Consider the following 21,115-nt stretch of genomic DNA (forward strand, 5'->3'; position numbering starts at 1 on the left):
AAGTGCGCTTACTGTATGAGGGGCAGACCCCTGGGAAGGGGAAGGGATGGAAACCCTTCCAGTGTGGATGACCGTGCACAGGAACAGATTGTCCAGTGAGGGTGTGCAATCTCCCTCACTGGAGATATTCCAGAACCCTCTGGATACAGCCCCATGGCATGTGCTCCGGGATGTTGGAGAAGGGAAGCCGGACCAAAGAACGCGCTGTGCTCCCTTCCAACTCGATTCTGTGATTCTGTGTCTGCTCCCAGGTTGGACTCGATAATCCCGGAGGCGATTCTGTGGAAAGCGTTCCCCCCGTAAGTGCGACAATCCCGCAGGGACCGTATGAAGGGCTGCCCCTCGAGAAGGGGAAGAGGAAGGGGAAGGGATACCCCCGCACCGCAGCGCTCAGAGCTCCGCCAGGGCCGCCCCGGGGCGGCTCTGAGGGCGGGCGGCTCCCCGGCCCTGCACGGGGACAAAATGGCGGCGGTGGCTGCTGTGGGGCGGCCGCGCCGGGGCGCTGCGGGGCCGGGCAGCGCGGGCGGGCGGTGACAGCGGGCAGGGCTGAGGGAGGCGGCGGCCCCGTTCCCTCCCCGCCGCGCCGCCTTCCCCGCCCGCCGGCACAGCGCGGGACGGAGGAGCGGCGGCCCCGCGGTGGATGCGGGAGCAGCGCCGGCTCAGGAATGCAGCAGCCGGGCGGCGCGGACGGGAGCCTCCCGCTGCTGCTCCCGCTGCTCCTGCTGCTGCGCGCGGGCAGCCGCGCCGAGCCCGGGGACGCCACGCAAGGTAAGGGGGACACGGCGGTGCCGGGGTGGGATGAGAGGAGCGGGGCCGGCACTGAGGGGAGCCCGGCGGCTCCAGCGCTGTCCCCGCGCCGCCTCCCGTTAACGAACTCGGGGGTTTACACTCGGTCTGTGTTTAATTGCTTCGTAAAAAAGCTCTTTCCAAGTGTTGGGGCCAGTAAGCATTCCCAGCGTAACCATTCCCAGGCGGTCCCGCTTTGCGGTCCGTGATTGATGGTGCCCGAGGTGTGTTGTCACACTGGGGACTTGTCCCTTAGATCCGGCTCTGAGGGCATGTTTTGCCATCTCACCCCCCTTGTACTCCTAAAAATGTTTGTTTATCTGTTTATTTATTTTCAGCAAAAAGAAAGCGTCTCCGTTCTGTTGTTAGCGAGTGATATTTATCCCGCGATCCTCCTGCTTTATCAGGGTTCTGATTCCAGCCTTTTTGCGAGTGCTTTACGTGTAAAACATAGCGTAGCTCAGGCATAAAGGGACCTTGGAATCGGGATAGCTGGAATTGGGCAAGGACTGAGTCCTTCAGGCCAAGTCAGTAAAAAGTGAGCAGTGTTTTTGGACGCGTGCATGAGAATTTCACTGAGGGTTGGATATACGTGAACTCCGGCTCCTCCGAAGTGTTTTGTGGTGGGTACTTCAATCACAAGCCACCTCAGAGAAGTCCTGTTGATCATATGCCTGTATTTTATATTTAAAGAAGTGAAAAAAGTGAATGCTAAAGAGAAAAAGTTGATGAAAAAGCCAAAGTTGAACCCAAATTGTAAATACTGTGGGATAACTGCCTCTAAAAAGTTGCTTGTAGCTAACAGATCTAACTCACATCCCTGTGCCTGGATTTCTCCCGGTGTTCCAGCGTGTCCCTAAGGATGCCGTTCTCGGGACTGTGTGTGAGGGAGGGGATGTGCTGGAATGACTTCCCGATGTCCCAGTGCGCCTCACAGGAGTCTCGTGGTGCAGATTCAATGGCTGGATGAGTTCTAGCTTGAGGTCGGAATTCTTCCTGACATCTCAATGGGAAAATTTTCAAAAGTTGATTTCTAGTGTCTCCAGGGAATGCTCTGTGTGCCTAACAAATAGCTGTATTTTTAAAAGGGGAAAAAACGCCATTTCCCCCCTGGTTTTTCAGATAATTTCAACGCTTTAGGGCCATATGAATTTTTTGCATGTTTCAAAGAGCCTGGAAGGGGAAAAATAGAACCCTGTTAACATAAAGCAACTGATCACATTGGGTCTAAAAGTGACCATTTCTTATTTCCTGTGGATTCTGCTGGGAAGTATCTATCAGTGTATGAATTCACCTTTATGTAAATATATTAATGTAGTCATTACAGTACAGGTCATGTAGTACAAGTTACACAGAGAGGGGTTTCAGCTCAACATAAGCAATAATTTTTTTTATAGTGAGAACAATAATTCACTGGAATTACCACCCCAGGGATGTGGTGGAGGTTTCCAAGGTGAGACTGGATAATCTCAGTCAGGCTCCCTGTCCCACAAAAGGCTGGACCAGGTGATCCTTCCAGCCTGGACTGTGATCTGTGATTATGTACAGTTACTTTCCACAGTGAAGTATTTCCTGCATTTTAAATACTATCTTCGGCAAATGCTTGCAGTGTGGGTTCACGGGCAGATCAAGTGATTTATTTATTTTATATAGATAGACATCTATCACATGTTCAACCACATACTATGTTTTCCCCCATACTAAATTTTGTGGAAGACTAAGGGAACCTGAACATCCACCACTAATTAAAAAACCAAAGAAAAAAACGGTTCTAAAATGTTTTACAGATTTCTTTAAGGTAACTCTAATGGTTGGGGAAATAGGTTTTGCTTCATCAGAAACCCAACCCATACAGAATCTTCAGTCCCTACCCTTTAACCCTGACATTTTCAAGAGGAGAATGTGGACCACTGTCTCCTGCTGCTGCCTTTCTGTCCATGACCTTTCCTTGTAGGGAGCAAAACAACCCCAAAAGCTTTGTACATTCACTGCCTTTAACTTGCGCTCTCCCCAAGGGTGCTCACGGGCTGGCCCAAGTGTTCCAAATAAAAGCACAAAGTTAATGTCAATTTAAGGAACAGCAACTCTCCAGCTTGGATATTTTTTGCAGTATGTGGCTCTGGATATTCCCAGTTCAGCTTGATTATTGTTCTTCCAGATCATGTAACTTTGTGAGGAGACACAACGACAGAAGCGTGAATAATAGAAAAACATTTTAAAAGCGTGTAGTAAACCCACAGATCTCCAGATTGTGTTTTAGATTGTAGGGGTGCTGCTGATTTCCTTGAAAGTTGTGAGATAAAGTTCCACAGCTCTTGATTAGTCCCTGTGGTTAATTGTTTCATCCCTGGGTCACAGGCTGCTGCTTCAGCCACTATCCAGGAATGAGTTTAAAAACAAACAAAATGCTTTTGTTGCCTTAAGCCTCTAAGAGGATGAAGGTAGATGTCACTGTTAGAGGTTGTAGCCTTGTATTTCTTGACAAAAGTGGCTTGAAGCAGCAGCAAATTATCTTCAGGACATCGTTTCTTTGTTTCTGTAATTATCTTCTACTGAAACTGCTGTGTTAATTATGTCCTCGCAGGGATTTAAACGGTTGCAAATGAGAGTTGGGTAGGGGAGTATTTTAAAGCTTGTGTATGGATTTAAGTAGGCAAAGCGAGGGGAAAAAAGAGTTTCCTTGAGGTGTGACACTGGATCCCGCTCTTTGGAAACAGATGTAGAAATCCAGCAGTCTGCTGGGACTCAAAAGAGCACCTCAGAGTTGAAAACTCTTTTAAAAAGTCTCTAACTAAATGCAGCTGCTTTGCACACAGCGATTGTCTTGCAAGCCAGCAACATGTAGAAAGTTAGTTCAGACAAAAGAAAAAGCGTAAACCTTTCCTTCCCCACGCCCTGGAAAAAAACCCTCAGTCATCCTCAATTGCAAGTTCCATGTTCACGCAGTTGTTGAGTGAAATGTTGTATCTCAAACAGTTCTTAGGAACCTGCTTGACTGAGGTTCTTTCTGCTGTCTCGGTGGGATGTTCTCACCTTGCCGTGGGTATGCAGGTGATGGGTGCTGGTGCTTCCCAGGGGAAACCGCTCCCGGAGCCGAAGGAATCGCGGCAGCCCTGGCACAGCTGGAGAGTCTCACACCCGGCCGTGCGGAGGTGGAGGTGTGACGGTGATAACCCAGCCTGCATTCTGACAGCCTGCTCCGTATTGAAACACTTAGACGAGTATCAAATCAAGTTATTTTACTGCTAAGATGCTGTCTTTGATCCAGGTTTCTGCTTTTAAAAATTAGCAAACCCCGTGCTGTGTCTTGAAACCAGCTCCCTAAAGCTGAGCTCAAAGAAATTCTGGGTTGTTTGGGGCTGCTCCAGTTGAATAATAAAGTGACTTCATAGGGCTTTTGTCATCCTGGTTTCTTTTTCATTGTAATCAAGGAGATATTGAAAGTCAATGAATCTGCACATTTATAAATGGAACAACAGTGAAATGAATAAATGAGAGCAGTTGTCTATGGTTCTTTGTAAATAACAACAGAATACTGGTGTTAGCTGAAGGATCCTTCTGTGGGGGTGGTGATTGCAGTTTTACATCCTTTATGATGAAGTGCTTTAAAATTCCTGAAATTCTACATTTGGTTTAAAGTTTCATTTGGTCAGGTGCTGCAGAGGAAGTTACAATTTTTTTTTCTGGCTGTTTACAAGCAGAGTCGCTGCTGTCCTTGCCAGGAGTGTGGCATGTGAGAGGCTTGGACATGTTTAATGTCATTTAATTGGGCTGAAACGACAGGATGGACAGTGAAGTTTGCCAAGGTGGAAAAAATGAGTAATTTCAGCTTAAATGTATATCACTAGTGTGTGATGTAATAATAAAGCTCTAAATATTACTGTTATTTAATAGTAAAGTTCTTTGAAGTCCCCCAGGGAATATAATGTAAAGTAAGAGAACTTGCCTATATTTGGAATCTAATGCAATATGATATTGAAAATGGTGCTCTGCCAAAGTCAGGCAGCTTGGGGAAAAGAAGTAGCTTGAGAAAGGAACCCCTTCAGTGAGGAAAGCAATAACCCAGGCTCCTCAGCCTGCTTCCATGCCAGCATCCTGGGGTGAGGAAGATTGCTTTCCAGGATCTCCTCCTGAAGTGGAGACAGTGGAGTGCCACTGTTTCCAAGTAAATCTGCAGGGCAGTGTATGAAAGGAAGTGCCTGGTGGCTTGTGGATGGAATCCCATGGTTCATGTTGCCAGGATGGACACAGACTTGGAGGGTGATTGTTAGGTAGGATTCCTGAAAAAATAGTGTGGAGTGGTCACCACCAGAGCAGAAAGCCACGGCACTGCCGTGGAGGAGGGGCTGACAGGGATAAATGGGCTGTGGGGCCAGGGCTGTGTTCCAGCAGTGCCGTGTACAGAGCTGTGTTTTCCCTGGTGTTTCTCAACAAGTCATTACGTGGAGTTCATGCACAAGGCAGGAGCAGAAGAAAGCTCAGGTCAAGGCTGCTTTGTTGCTTCACTGAGTTCCTTGGAGTTTTTGTGCTTGATATCCTGTTCTAACAAACCCCTTTGGAGAGGTGCATGGAGTCTGGTTGATCAGAGAGGGTAAAGGACAGCAAAAAATGCTCTTGCAGGACATGTCCTGTATCATGGTGTTGGTGAGGGCTGGGTACTGTGTTCCTGCTGGCTGGAATGTGCCAGTTCTGTGGTTCTGGTCCAGGCCTGGCTTAACCCACCTGGGCCCTGCTGAGATCTTCTGATCTGTTTGCTCTTGTGACCAGCGACAGGGCTCTGGGAAATGGCTGAGGCTGAGTCAGGGGAGGTTTAGGTTGGATATCAGGAAAAAGGTTCTTCCCGCAGGACACAGGCTCCCCAGGGAATGGTCACTGCCCTGAGGCTGCCAGAGCTCCAAGAGCGTTGGGTCAACACTCTCAGGCACAGGGTGGGATTGTTGGGGGTGTCTGTGCAGGGCCAGCAGTTGGACTGGATGATCCTTTTGGGTCCCTTCCAGCTCAGGTTTCTCTGATTCTGTGATGTCACGTTGGAGACATGAATCCTGAGCGTATTTATTGTGCCTCGGGAACATTGAAGGCAAAGAAAATCTGTCTGCCCTTTCTGTCAGGGAAAGCTAAAAGAAATAATAAATAAGGCAAGTCCCTGTGTGTACAGGCAAGCCACTGTCCCCAAGAGCTGGAGCAGAAGTGCTGGTAACTTTGTGCAGATGTTCCATGGGCTGTCTAAGCCCTGCTGATGCTCTGGGCTGTACAGAGATGTGCTTTCGTTCACTCTCAGAGGTTTGGGACTAGCTTTAACTTAGGACTTTGCCATCCCAAAATGTACTGGTAAAGTTTCATAACTGGCTGAGTTCTTGAGAAAAGTTGGTGCAGGCTCTGGGGGAAGCCTGCATTTTATTAAAAGCTTTTTTTCAAGCTGCTCAGGTCATGTGCTGAAACTGATACAGCACAAGGGCTTCCTGTGACCTTCTGCTCCTTCCCTCCCAGGGCTGTCCCTGGTGCATCCCCCTGTCCCATTCCCAGATGCTCTGTCTGTCTGCAGCAGAGCCCTGAACATCTGTTCCAGGCAGATCCAGGAAGGAGCTGGAATGGTGGAGCAGTGAGCCGGAGCACAGCAGCAGGCCATGGGAAATGGAGAGATCAGAGATAAGCGAGGGAAAAACACTCGGCAGCTTTATAACCTCCTCACACATTCCCTCCAGAGACTGGAAATAGAGCAGGGGATGGTTTTCCTACCCTGGGAACTTGAGATTGGCCCTGGAAGGATGTGCACTTCCACGGTCACAGTGTGAACATTCCTCTGCAAAGCTGCTCTGGTGGCCCAATCCCTCCTGAAGACGCTAAGCCGAGCTTTAAAGGATGGAGGGTGTAAATGTAATGAGCTGCCTGGGGGTGTCCACAGTGTAGCTGGTCCATACAGAACACCATGGCCACTCCTGCAGAATGAGAACACGTGCTGGAGAAGGAGGGATTGGGGTCTGGGTGGCCTTCATTTCAAAATTCTGTAGGGCCTTTAGCTTTTACCATGTTGACATCCACTCTTGTGGAACATTTAACTTGTAAAGGGGATTTGTTCTCTCCCTGAATTCTGTTTCAGTCATTCTGTCCTCAAAGATAAGTGTGATTGTGAACACACAGAGGTCTCTAGGAGAAGACAGAAGCTTGGCCAAATGATATAAAAATAAAATCAATGTTAGAACTAAGATTAGATCTGGTTTTGATCAAGTGAGGTCCTCTTTGCAAGACCTCCATCAACCTTTCTCCTCATGAAGGGGGATCATCCTCGTTGTACAGGGAGTATCTCACCTGTGACACCTTTATAGAGTTAATGTATATCTGAGCCCTGTGCAGTCTACACTGTATTTACAACAGCTCTTGCCTCTCCCAGTTTTTCCTGTAAGGGGTCAGTTATCATGGGTGAACATCTCTTCTCCAAAATTAACTTGGCTTCAAATGAAAGGAAGTGTCTTTATAATTGTTTTGTTTACTCTGAAGTACTTGATGTGCTGTATGAGTAACAAGCATTCTGTGTGTTTTCATTTTACTTTTTTTTTTTTGGTATATGTTAATTATTCATTCCATATGTTTTGATTTTTTTTTTTATAAAACACATTATCTCTCTGTGAATTTAATGAAAATCTGTGGCATGATGGAGACATCTCTTTTTCTCCAGAACGTGCTGAGTGGAGAGAGCACCACGTTGAGCTCTGCTTTCAGTGTGTCTCACCTACAGTGGCAACAGGTCATTTAATTCCCAGCTGATTGTCAGGAAGATGGATTTATATCATTAAATGCTTTCAGGAGGCCAAGGAATAGCTCATGGTGGACTTTTGGTTCTGCCTGCTGGCATCTCTGAGGCTGCAACACTTCATGTGCACCAGAGGATGTTTCTGAACTGAGGGCCCCTGACTTTTACATTCACTTTTCTTGGCAGCCTGACAGAGCCCAAGTCTGGCAACCTTTGTAAGTGAGATGCAACAAGCCTCACTTATTTCAGCTATTGCTCTGTCACTGTGTTTTTAATTTACTGTAATTCAATAACTGACACAATGCTGGAGTAAATAAATGGGCTGTGAACATTCTCATAGACCTTGGGCGTCCAGCTCAGGGCAAGATTTAGCTTTTAATTAACACTGTCCATGAGATTTATTGTTAAAATTGCATCCTTTTAAATAAGTCAATCTGAAGTTGATTAAGAAATGAATAATTGAAACCTGCTGTGGGATAACAGAATGCATTCTAGTGGATGCAGCAGTGGAGCAGCATTGGAGCTCCAGACCCCTTTTCTCCTGAGTTTTGGGTCATTGCCATAAGCTGGATGTTGTCATTATGTTTTCTGTGCAGGGCTTGTTGCTCTATGTTGAAAAAAAAGCGTTTTCCAGTATATTAAGAACAGTAGCATTTTACCTGTTTATAAACTGCATTCTTAGTACAGCAGAGAGCTTTAGGAAGGCCCTGAGACACCCTGGTGAAAACCTTTAAAGGGTTTTTGCTTCTTTCAGTCCCCTCTGCTACAGAAATTCTCCAAAAAGAGGCCCGGGCAAGGGAAGAAGCTGTAAAGGCATCCTCTCACTATAGGGAAATCTTCATCATTAGCAAAATTGTATTTCATCAGGGATTAAAAGAAAATACTGCCCTGATTTTCTTGTGTTATATAGGGAGAGATGATATCTGATTTTCCCTTTTCCTTTTGAGAGCTTGTTGTAGGATGTGATTTATGTTCTTACATTCCCCGTTTGTGATTGATCTTTTTTTAAATCCTAATGAGTATTTCTGACTCTGTGTAGTGAACCCTGAGCAGCAGTAAAATGTTCACAAACTTGAGAGTATTTTACGTGCAGAACTTGAACAATTTTCTTGAAATCTTTTCTTGAAATCTGTCTCCTACTTTTCCCAGCAGCAAAGATAGTCCTGATATGAGGAGCTGTATGACCAACCCCTCACACTTCAGGCTGAACACCTCCAGGGAATGTCAATATAAATATTTTGTTGGTTGAACTGTTCAGGGTGAGACAGAATAGGTTGGGCATTAAGTGAACTGGCCCATTCCTTCCTTCCTGAACTGGTTTCGCTGGGGAGCCACATTTGGCACTGATCACTCTTGTGGCTCTGCTTTCAGCATTTCTGTAGGTCCCAATGGTTCTGGGGAAGTTCTTTGATCTGTCTTGAAAACTTCAAAAGTTGAGAGTTGGTACTGGGGGAAGGAAAAAAAGGTGGTCTCAGTGTCAATAGCAGGTAAAGTGAATTTTCAGGGAATTTCTTCAATAAAGAAGGAGAAACCACCTGCAAATGGACAGCCTTTCCTTGCCATGAGGCCTTTGGTTGGGTAACAATATCTTGTGGTGGAAGTGACTCCTGTAAACAGGACACCTACACAAGGATTTTTGGGAATCTGAACATTTAAGGTTGCTCTGTTGTCACTTGTGGGGCATGTTCAGTTCTCTTATCCAAGAGGGAAGACTCAATTCTGGTCAGTTCTCTTATCCAAGGCCATTCTGAAGATGCTGGGCTTGGAGCTCTAAAACACTGGGTGAATTTTTCGGTCTCTGTTATATTTATGGTGGAGCACCTCTGGTACAGCCAACTTCTCAGAAAGTTTTCACAGAGCACAGCACCAAAGTCTTAACTGGGGTTGTTCTCTGTCAGTAAATGAGTGAAGCTGTGGCCTCAGGCATCACAGCCCATCCAGCAGGGTCACAGCAGGGACAGCAATGCTGGCACTGCCTTTGCTGTGGGAAAATCAGAGTTCAGGCTTCTGCACAGGTTTGTACATCAGGTGTTGTTTATTTTGTTGTCAGCTCTACAGAAATCCCCTACCCAAACCCTGTAATTGTCGGATGTTCTGTTATCCTATTCCTCCTGCCAGTTATTATCTCCTGAGATTATCAAGGGTAACTTCACCTGGACTAATTGTAATAACTGACGAGGCCTGAGGGGAAGAATTCTGTCTCGACAGTGCAAGGAGGGATTAAGTGTGTATATATTCCATGTAATTTGCTGAGAGGTGTCTATGTACAGATCTGTCAGAAGAACTGTAAAATCATTTGAAATGTTGCAAGGGATGGATGTGTGGTGATAGGAGGCTCAACTTTCTTTAGCTTTTGTTGCGTTATCCCACTGAAGTGAGTTTTATAGGCTTTTTTCTGCCCTTGCCTGAATAAGCTGGTGTCAGGCTCCTTGAGAAGGCACTTATGTTCTTGAGGGATTATTGTGCTAATTTAGCTTTCATTTCATCAGGTATCAAGGCTTGATATTATCCTGCTGTTTGCTGCTCTTACTGGGAATTACTGACACCAGAGATGTTGAGGATTACACTGAAGATGACTGAGGTGCAGCAGGGAAATAGTTTTTGATCTCCACTTGCTTTGCTGTCTTAAAGATCCTACAAGATCCTAAAGATCCTGGTTATGGCTCAGTCATTCAGCAGTGCTGATTAAGACAGTCAATCTGAGCAGCAGAGCCTGACAGATTTTCTGCCAGAATCCTTTAGAGGATGCATGTAATGAATCTTTTACTAACTTTAGTGGGCAGTTGCTTTCAGCCAGCTGAAATATTTCCTGTGTAAAGGAAGACAGGCTTTCCACGTGAAAGTCACGATGTGCCCACCCCTGGTGTGGGATATTATTGCCTTAAAAGAACCCCAAAGAATGAACTCAGTCCTGCTAATGATGGTACTTGTTACTAGTACACAAAGAAAGTACACTGAAAATTTACTTTGATGTATTTTCCTTATTTTTAGAATCAAATCAGTTTTTTTTTCCCTAGAAAATGCTTTTGCTGCTTTGTTTCCAGACACTTTTCATCCAGCAGTGAACCAGTGCAGAGTGTTCTGGAATATTTTATCCTGAAAAACAGGGACGTGCAGCTCCTCTCATGGACTTTGTTGCACTCAAAGTACACGTGGTGCTTAAAGAAATGGGAGAAATGTTTTGTTTTGCTCCATTACACTGCTACAACTCATGGATGCTTCCCAACATCTTTGGTGTCCAATTGGACACTGGTACCACCGAGATGGTTTTTGTCCTGTGGGTTTTTGTCCTGGGGTTGTGCCGCTGCCCTTTTCGCAGAGCTGGGAAATACCCGCTGCAGAACGTGTGAAACTTGAATACTTGGGATTTTGTCTTCAAGCAGGATCTAGTGTTCCCTTTGCTTCCTGCACCAAATGCCATGGGAGAAGGGATGGTTTTGATCTGTGTGTGCTGTGGGGCTGGCTCAGCTTGCAGGGATGAAAGACGAGTGTCACTTCCAGCGCTGGCTGTGGGAGCACATGGGGTCGGCTCTTCCATGGCTGGCCCAGGGCAGGACAAAGCCAGGGCTTTGCATACAGGAAAAGAGCTGCTCAGGGAGGATTGGATTTCTCCAAACAAAATAATATCCAAAAATATTCACGGGGTTCAAATGAGCAGCCAAATGCAAATGGTTGCACTTTTTGTTCCATATATGTTCTCATGCTCTCTACCAACCTTAACCACAATATCCCAAGTTTTCCTCCCAGAAATGTGTACTAGAAATACAAAAGGCATCCCATTTGTCTGCTAATAAATAATACAGAATTCAGTTAAATCCTAATGAAAAGACACTGTTTCTGTGAGGAATATTTCTCAGACTGAACGTGGGACTTGAAATAATTTCCAAATTTTAACTCCATTTGTGTGTCAGGAGAACATTTGCAGTACTTGGTGAAAGCTGTTGCAACTTGAGACAATATTTGTTCTTGAAACCTATATTTGATAATTTCATGTGCGGTTCAAGGAGAGCAATAGCTCTCTGAGCAAGAACTTTTCACACTTTGCAGGAATATAAAGATAAAAAAGGAAATGTTTAATGCTGTGTGTTTAAATTTTGACTGGGAAACAACTCCTGTTTCAGTCTCTCTACATGTTTTTTTTGGCTTTTCTTACTTTTCTCATCACTGCAGAGTTCTGAAATGAGTGATTTTTGTGTATGTAGAGAAAGGATTTTATAATCTTCAGGATTTTTCTGTTTTGCCTGAATTTATCAAACATTTGTTCAGATGAAGTGAAAGGGGAGGCAGCTTCAAGTGTCTCTTTCCTGTTGAGCAGAGCTTGATCCTTTCTTGAGTTCTGCAGAATTTCCTACTTTGAGCCAAACTAGGAAACATTTTAGATACTTTGTGCTCATTCATCTTTGATGTTTGGGATTTGGGACTTCAGTGGTTTATTTTGGACATAAGCCCAGGTGCAAATGTGCTGGAAAAGGGGTGCACCTGGCAAGGGAGGGTCTGGCAGCCCTTTTCTGGCCTGCACCAACACCTTCTGACCTCGGCCAGTTTTAGTCCAAGATATTTCAGGAGTTTCCATCTCATTTCTGCATACTGGGGTGTCTGAAGATGCACAAGCATCTCACCTCTGGAGAGCACAAGCACTAAATATTTGCAAATTCACTGTTAGTGCCTGCTTGCCAGGGTGGATTTTTTGTTATTTTTGGGGGTTTTTTGTGTTTTAATGACAAACTTGCCCTCTTTGGGACCGAGTTGTTTGAGCTTTGGAGGCGAAAGAGCGTGCACTGAACTTTGGGATTTGCTGTGTCTTTGGTAAAAGGCTAATTCAGGAATGCTGGGAGGTTTGAAGGCACCATCCCACAGTGCAGCTGCTTTTTCACTCTCATTCCTTCGGAGGAACAGAGCACACTTGGGACTGTGCCTTTGAGCTGCTCTGATGGATCTTTTCTATTGGCAATTCAAGGTCCTGGGGGGTTGTTTGGATTTCAGTGGATTCTTGTGTCAGCCAACAACTGCTTCGATGTTTTCTATTAACATCCCTTTCATTTTGGGAACGTGCTTTGCCTAATTGGATCTTTAAAGCCACAGGAGGATATTTTGACCAAACCTGTTCTTCCTTACACTCATGTAAATTCAGAATAAATGCATCCTGTACCCAATGCTGGTAATGAATTGTTGAAGAGTCCATGGTAAGTGCTCCATCACATACTTTGCATGCATTTTATTTTTTAAAAATTCTGTTTAAATGTGTTTTTGGTACACATGGGGCAATTAGAGGTTTACCTGAAGCCCCTGATGTGGTGTTAGAGATGTGCTGTACTTCAGTCCTTACATGCACATGAAGAACAGCAGAGAAAACACAAGCCATGAAGTTCTGCAGCAGTGCCAGCTCCTCAGTTGGTTTGTGTTTAGAAGCAGATGCTGCTTCTTTAATCTGGGGAGAGATTGGTACGTTATCCACAGAGGGGCTGATTTACCAAGAGATGCAATCAATTTGTTTCCAAGCACAGACATGTCTGGGCTAATACAATACAGGCACACCAATAACAATGCACTTCTCAATGCTTTCTTCTCATTTTCCAGTTTTTCCTGGCTAGGGTTATTAAAAAAAAAAATCCATCTGTACCACTTTACTTTTTCAGGGGAGAAGGTACTGGGGACCAGGATTACAGACATTCACGTGCCCAGACCCTGTAGTGTATTAACTGTATTAACAGATGAAAAATCTGCAATATTATTTGCCATGGCAGCTACAATGATTGACCTGTTTTTCTTTCAGAAACTTTGTTTATATTAGAAGCTTTATATCTCAAATAAAATTAGTTTTATGTGAACGGGAACTACACTGGTGATGATTTAGTTTAGAAAATAATGTCAACACCCCAAAGGATTTCTGGGCTTTGATTTTTCCCGTGTCCAATGGAAGCCTTGGGTAGGGGCTGGATAATGTCTCGTTCTGACTTCTGTTGCAGCACGCAGAGAAGTGTCTTGACAGCTTCCAAACCAGTAATATCTTACTTATGTTTCAATATATGAATAACAGCCCAGGCTTTCTAGAGATAATCTTGCTGTAGTGCAGTTCTGTGACATGCTGCAGCCAGATGAATGGAAACCCTTCAGCATTTGGAAGAAGGGGAATGTATCCCTTTTATAAATGTGTGTTGTAGCAGGGATGTGCAGTAATGTTGTTTCACTGAGCCACACTTGTGTTCTCTTAATTAAGAGGTGCAGTTAGCAGAGCACATGATACTCCTTCCTCCTCATGCTGTTTTCTTCCTCTTTTCTAATCTTTGCTCTCCAGTGTGGTTTTTCTTCTTCACGGTCCTTGGGAGTCTTGTTTTTTCAAAGGGATCCCCTGCTGACTATTCCAAGGTCCATTTCAGCAGTTTCTTCAGCTTGATTTAAAAGAAGTTGTTCCCTTTGATTACTGAAATCCTCCCACTGCTCTGTTGGTGTCTTCGTGGTGGCAGAGATGGGGAAGAGGCCAACGAGCTGCTGATGCTTCTCTGTCCATCTACTGTGGTGATGTCCTATCCAGCTGGGATGTCCTTGGGATCCCTGGTCTGTCACCGAGGCTGGGGGCTGTGGCAATGAGTCTTGGCAAGGAGAGACTGGTGGGAGGCTGTTCTGGGCAAACTGGTGCTGGAAGAGCTGGAAAATGGCGTTGCTGCAGATGTCTCTGGTGGTTCCCAGCAGGCAAATCCTGTGGCAGGGTCTGGTGTTTTATCAGCCACAGCAAGAAGTGAGAACTCCTTCCGCTGATCTTCTTCCCCAGGCAGTGGCTGTGGGGAGGGAAAATACCCCAAGCTGTTACCTCCTCCTCGGGGCTGGTTTGATTTCCCCTTTCCTATCAGCCTCCTTTGCCCCACTGCCTGCGTTTGCCTTTTCTCTTCTGTTGCCAGTGAATGGTGCTGATTTATTCTTGTCTTGAGGAAAACTTTGAAAATAGCAGCTCCCCTTTCCATTTAATATCTGCTGGTTCCTAGATGGCTGTGGTGGCAGAATCTCAGTGCTCAAACTGGGGCCATCTGTGTTTGTTCAAGGAACAACAGGGGATGCAGCGGATGGGAAAGAGATGAAGTTTGCTGAGGCACCAGGAACTGGCAGGGGAACTTAAAGAAAGTGTTAAATAACAATCACTGCTCAAGGCCCCAGTCCAGCAGAGCACTTACCCATAGATTGGAACTGTAAACAGTGCAGCTGATTTAAACGGGCCCAGTTTTGTGTTTAACGTTAGATCCCGCCCGAGTGCCTTCCTGGAGCAGGGCCTAAGTGAGTGAGACTTGGAGTTGTTTTTCATTTACAGGAGTGAGACTTGAAAGTGAGACCTGACTGGTGCTTAGTGGTGTCCTGGGGCATCCAGGAGCTCACAGGGGCTTTTTAGGGCTCTACCCCTGCTGCTGCTTTTCCTGCCACTTGCAAACGTGCTGCTTTTTCCTCGCTTGTTTTCCTGTGTCCAAGTCCAATGACTTCTGCAGAATGGGAATCTGAAAGATGCAAATCATTCACTGCATGCCTGGGGAGTGGTGTCACTCATCACGTTTTTCAAGGGCCTCAACCCAGTTTGGGTGGTGGAAGAGCACGGAAGGAGCAATAAAAGCAGTGATGTGGAGGTGTCTTTCTACTTTACTGGCATTAAATACATGTACAGTTCTCAGTTTTATGGAACTACACATAAAACTTGAGGTGAGGCTTGAAAATACAAATGTAGATAATACCTTTTTGTGAATCTTCAATCCATTTTTGAAGAGTTTCTTAAGGAAATGGGGTTTTTTTCGAGCAATTATTTTCATATGACTTTGATTAGTGGGAGGAACTTGCTTTAGTGGGTTGATCCCACAAACTCTTTCTTCTGCAAGTTTTCTTTACTCCAGAGGGCCGAGTGCTGGCTCCAGGGAAATCTGCCCTTCAGGGAATGACTCTGCTGCAGGTTTGCCATGGACTTGAAACAATCCAAGTGAAGCTGGATAATAATGTTTACCCACCTGTGTAATACAAGTTCAGATCCTTGAATGAAAGGCCCCACTGTGCAAAAATACAAGGTAGCACTATTGGGGGGAGGGAGGCATTCTGTACCTGCAACTTTAGACTGTTTACAGTGAATGTAGGGAAGGTTTTGTTAATGAATAGGTGAGATGTAGCTGGTTTGCACTCATGTACGGTGTTGCTTTGAAAAGAAATAATATTCAAGAACAACACTACAGTTGTCACTCTCTTAGCACTGGCAAAAACGTGCAGGATGGTTTTCTAATCCCTTAAGTGTGGAAATTCTACTGCTGCTGTTCCTGCTGAATATTCCTGTTGTTGAATATATATATTGAATGTTCTGCCTACCTCTTGAACTCCTCCTGGATTGTGTGTCTGTGTCATTCCTGACTCTAATGGCAACAGCAGGGAGATGAAGGGGAGGTGGCAGAAGAAAAACATTGCAGTAGCTGGGTGAGGAAGAAAAATGGAGATAAAAGTCAAATTTGCTAATCAATAATACTTCCAGAATATAATATTTATTGGGTGTTGTATCTGTGGGGCCTGGACAAGGTTTATAGAACAGTCCAGGCTGTAAAAACTCCTGGGAAGGAACAAACTGCTTTCTCTGGAATTTCCCCAGTGTAGATCTCGGTGGTGGTGATGGCAGTGGTGAAACTCCAGTGACTAAAATAGGGGCAGGAGTTTGCTTCTCCCTTCAATATATATTCAAGAAGGATGGAGAGAAACTTATTACAAGGACATTTAGTGAAAGGACATGGGGGAATGGCTTCAAACTGAAAGACAGGAGGTTTGAGTTGGATATTAGGAATAAATTCCTCCCTGTGAAGGTGCTGAGGCCCTGGCAGAGGTTGCCCAGGGAAGCTGTGGCTGCCCCTGGATCCCTGGAAGTGTCTAAGGCCAGGCTGGATGGGGCTTGGAGCAGCCTGGGATAGTGGGAGGTGTCAGGGTTGAAGCAGGATGAGCTTTAAGGTCCCTTCCAACCCAAACCATTTCAGGATTCCATGATTCTATGTGATGAAGTGTGTGAGGATGAAGGGTAGCGTGGGGCAGAGATTTGACCAGAAGTCACAAAAGAGGTTAAAAATAAAGCCCAGGCTCTCCCAAGCCTGCAGCAGCACTTTGTAAACTGCCCAAAACACTTCTGGAGAAGTAAATGAAATAATACAGAAAATTATGAAAAAAGCAGGACCTCTGTTAATCTTCAGCCATGGGGGATGTGTGTGCAGCACTCTCTAAAGGCCCCTGGAATTGTTCCTCCAGAAGCCTCAGGGCAGGAAATACACCTGACAAAGCTCTAATTTGGAGACCTGTGTAAAACACCTTTTCATAAGGCTTTGTTTCATATTTGCTTGGCTGAATCTTCTGACAAATTTTCCTCGAGCTTTACGTGCACAAACTGTATCGTTGTTTTGGAAAATGCAAGCCTGACCACTGTAAATGGGTTTATATTTCCAACAGGGCAGTTATTTAATTTCCTGTTGGAAGTCTGCAAATGTTGGCACTGTTCACTCTCTGGCAGGGAGCCAGAGGAGAGCACGGTATCATTAACAGGCTACAGCCCAGTGGAGATTTCTTTTGGTTTCATCCAGACTTTTAAGACTGGGCTATAACAAAATGTAATTTTTGATCAAACTTCATAAAGGCAGGCAGGGAGATCAGGGAAAAGGGGGTTGACAGGGTGTTTTCTGGGATGAGAACAGCTTTTGTCCTTCCTTACCTCTTCTTGGGCTGGACTAATCCTCGTTTTGCTGCAGGTTTAATCTTGCTGTGTAGTTTTTCAGTAAAGCACCTCAAAATGAAGGCTGAGGTCTGCTCCTGGAGTTGGCTCTTTGGGTACAAACACATTCCCTGTGCAGTTATCTTCTGTAGGATCCGTGGGCACAGTGGAAGGATGGGTGCCAAGGGTGAGGTCTCTGAAAATCCTGAAGCCACCCAGTTGCATTCCCAAAGGATTCCTCAGCGTCCAGAGGCCTGAGCTGTCTGGAAAATGCCATCTTTAGAGACAAGAGTTTGGAAAGCAAAGCCTTGTAAACAAAAGAGGTATTTTTGTTCAGAGTTTGTTTTAAATACCCTGACTGAACTCAGCAGAAATGAATCAGACTGGTTTGCTGTGAAGACACATCATTTATTTTGGGTGCCTGGCACAGGCTCTCTGTACTTGATGCTTCAGGCCAGGCCCTTTCCCCATGTGGACCTTCTGGTGCCCCATTTCTGCTTCCCAGCTTTGCTCCTGGAATTCTCCATTTCAGTGCGGTTTGCAGCGGGGACAAACTCTTAAATCTCCAGCTTGAATTAAGGGGAGCCAACTTCATTTTCTTCTGCAAGTTTTTCACTTTGAAAGGAGCTATTTGTGGAAAACAAATGGTCAAATGACGTGGGAGGCTCTTCATCACTTGGGAGCCTTTAAACCAGGGCTGACTTGGGGAACAATGTGCTCACAGCCACAGTGGGATGTGTGCAAGAACCACTGGATATAGGGAATTGTGGCATGTGTCGTGCAGGGGATCAGATTTAGGATTATTGTGGTCTCTCCTAAATCTCCCATAAAGCAGTACTTGAGTGTAATCTGTTTGGATTTCCCCCGCTCTGGGCTGGAGCAGCTGGTTTGTCTCAGGGATCCGGGGATGGAAGAGGAGCTGCTCGTGAAGAAATGTGCACAATTTCTATATTAGAGTTAATATTTGCACTCACTTTGCCTGGCTTTCGGGGGGCTGGAGTAGGAAAATCTTCATGATGGAAAGCAGAAGGAGGATAAAAAGCAGGTTTTGACCACCTGTCATCCTTTGCTGTCATTTCTTGAATGGTATTCTTGGGGCTGATAATATGTAGCTTAGGCCATTGATATGTGTTGAATCAGAATGGGAAATACCCAAATAAATTTTCTGTGTCAGAATATTAGGTTGATTTTTTTCCCTGAGCCCTGAGAAATACACAGTGCAGCTAAAGCATATAAAATAAACCCAAAGCATATAAAACATGTAAAAAATGATGTGCCTGGACTGATGCACTGCAAAGATGTACTTTCATATTTTTCTGATAACTTATTTAATAAGGTCTGTAGGTTTTCTTTTCTTTTTATTCATTTTTTAAACAGATGAATGCACTTATCTGTATTTACATCATCTCCAGGCAACCCAGAGTGTGTTCTTTCCATATGCTCATGGAGCTTACAGCAGTAATAAGTGTAGAGGGACAGGAGACCCTCTGGTCCTTTACAGTTTCTTCTGGGTGTTAAATTTCATGCAGAAAATATGGTTCTTATTGCAGCTTGGCAGGCATCAGAAAAAAACAAATCTTTTCAATGTTCCATCAGAAAGAAATACTGTGCACTCCATTTTTATTTCTCTGCTGATAGTATCCAGAAGTTACCAATTTTTTTAACAGTTGTTTTGATCAAGGAAGCTCATATCAAATTGTTTACAAACAATTTTAAATTTTTCACCATGGCTTGCTGTGGGTTATATATTTTTCCCTTTTAGATACACGTAGAGGAGTGCAGGTTAAATCTTGTTTGACATCCCGAAAGAGAATCCCTAGCAGGTGTGAGAATAAAAGCTGGGGATGCCTCTTTTACCAAAATTTCAAGATCAAAGCATTTTTATTTATTGCTTTATTTTAAAGTAGTGTGGGACCTACCTATGTGTGCCATATGCAATCATTAATCCTTATTCCTAAGCCCAAGCTTCTCAACCACTGCCTCCTATCCATGCTCTTCCCAATCCTGCAAAAGCCTCCTGCCATTCCCAGCTGCCCAGGTTGGTGCATTTGGGGAGGGCAGTGGGATGTTGACAGAAAGAAATCATTATCAGTTTGGTTTTGGATTTGGTAATTATTTCAAAACTTCTAACCTTCACCTCATAAAATGAATGCATTTTGTGGTAATTCTTGAAATTGCTCAATGTGGGGTTGAAATGCTCTTTTCTCAATTATAAAATAACAGAGTGCTCATAAATTTGCTATTGTGACTTTGGGAGATATTTTAATGAACAATTTTGGATGATGGAGTTCAAATTCCTTAGGAAATAGGGATGATATAAGAATACTGTGATTTGTTAGACTAAGGTTCCTAAGTAGGATCTTATGGGAAGCAAATCTGAAAGGTCAAAGTATTTAAGGGACTCTACAGTTACTTATGGAGAACATTATTATACTTCTGATTTGGGAATGCTGGGTGTGAATAAAAGAGAGAGAGAGAGGCCCTGAATATAGGAGAGGAAGGTATTTTAAATCTGTGAATGAAATTGCCAGAGGTAAGTACAAGAGTTTAGGATAAACACAGCAACAAAGTCAGAAAAGCTGAGGCACAGAACGGGATTGAAGCTCCAAGTGATAATGAGGGGAGCAGAGAAAGAGAAAGCCAGGGGAAAATGCTGACTTGTGACTCAGTGCACAGGAAATGTTCTGGAGAGTGAAACCAAAGGCTGAAATCCTTAATGCTCTTTTTTTGCACTGCTTTTGACCCTGCCCTGAAAACCCAGCAGACACCAGGAATGCAAAGACATCAGCACTGCAGTCTCAGTCTAGAAATGAGAAAAAACACATAGGGAATACTTGGATAAATTAGATGTTTTAGGATTTCTCCTGTCAGTTCTTCAACCTCTGAGGAAGTTTCTCAGCCCAGGTCAGTCTGAGGAGTGAGAGACCCTGTGTGCTGATGGGGGGAAGCCTAAAAAATTGGGAAGGAAGCAAAAAATGAGTGTGAGGATTTCGACATCAATCTGCTTAACAACAGATAAAGTATTTGCAAGCAGCTGGGAGATAATAAGGAGATAAATAGCAAGCTAAAATGGTTTTGTCAGGGCCAAATCCTGCCACACCAACCTCCTTTCCCCCTAGAGCAGCTTATCAAACCCTGTGGGGGACACGGTGACGTGTCTGGAGTTGGTGTCAACTTGTGATGGCGGGGACAGACACGGAGGCTGAGTGAAACTCTTTGTAAAGGCAGCACTGGAGTCATTTCCATGCAGGGAAAACAGAGAACCTCTAAATAACAGGAAAGCCTTGGGCCTGGTGGTATGGTTCTTCTGGGAGCAAACTGGGAATGGGAGCAGCAGTTGTGCTGGAGGACACCGGGTAGGTGGGATAAGAGGCAAGTTTCAAAATGATCTTGCTAAACGGGAGAAAAAGGAGAAATATGATGAGATGGAATGAGTGCAATGTATTAAACTCCTGAAGGAGAAGTCACCTGTGTAAATGACAGAACAGGAGCTGGTTGGGTTGCAGCTCTTGGGAAAGGATTTGGGAGCTGTCGTGGAAGGGAGCTGAGCCAACAGAGCTGCAGTGTGAGGGGAAGGCAGACGTTGTCTTTGGCTGTGCAGGCAGCAGCACAACCAGCGGGGCATAAGAAATCTCTGTCCCTCTGCTCAGCATGGGAGAGACCTCAGCAGCAGGAAAACTGGCTTTGGGAAGTGGGATCTGCATGGACCAGCTGGAGAACGCCCAGGGAGAACTGCAAGAATCATAGAGAGAAGAAAACCTCATTGATAAGGATGGATGAGCTGTGGTTGCATCACCAAAAAGGAGGAAAAAGGGGAAAAAAAGGATATTTTGTGAGTTGTTGCTACATCGGCTGTTACAGAGAGGAAGAGAATAGCTTAT

The 21,115-nt window shown here is 44.8% G+C and overlaps 1 protein-coding gene across 1 annotated transcript in view; it reads left to right on the plus strand.

The window, feature by feature from the left end:
• The first annotated feature begins 650 nt into the window (after positions 1–650).
• ROR1 (receptor tyrosine kinase like orphan receptor 1) overlaps positions 651–21,115 on the plus strand; it is a 146,565-nt gene continuing 126,100 nt past the window's right edge. Inside the window, exon 1 of the mRNA XM_082286702.1 lies at positions 651–768. Within this exon, the coding sequence (XP_082142828.1) occupies positions 666–768 (103 nt within the window). The 5' untranslated portion in view covers positions 651–665. The remainder of the gene's footprint in view (positions 769–21,115) is intronic.

The sequence above is a fragment of the Coloeus monedula genome (genome assembly GCF_965178545.1).
Source record: "Coloeus monedula genome assembly, chromosome: 9".
Classification (NCBI taxonomy): Eukaryota; Metazoa; Chordata; class Aves; order Passeriformes; family Corvidae; genus Coloeus; species Coloeus monedula.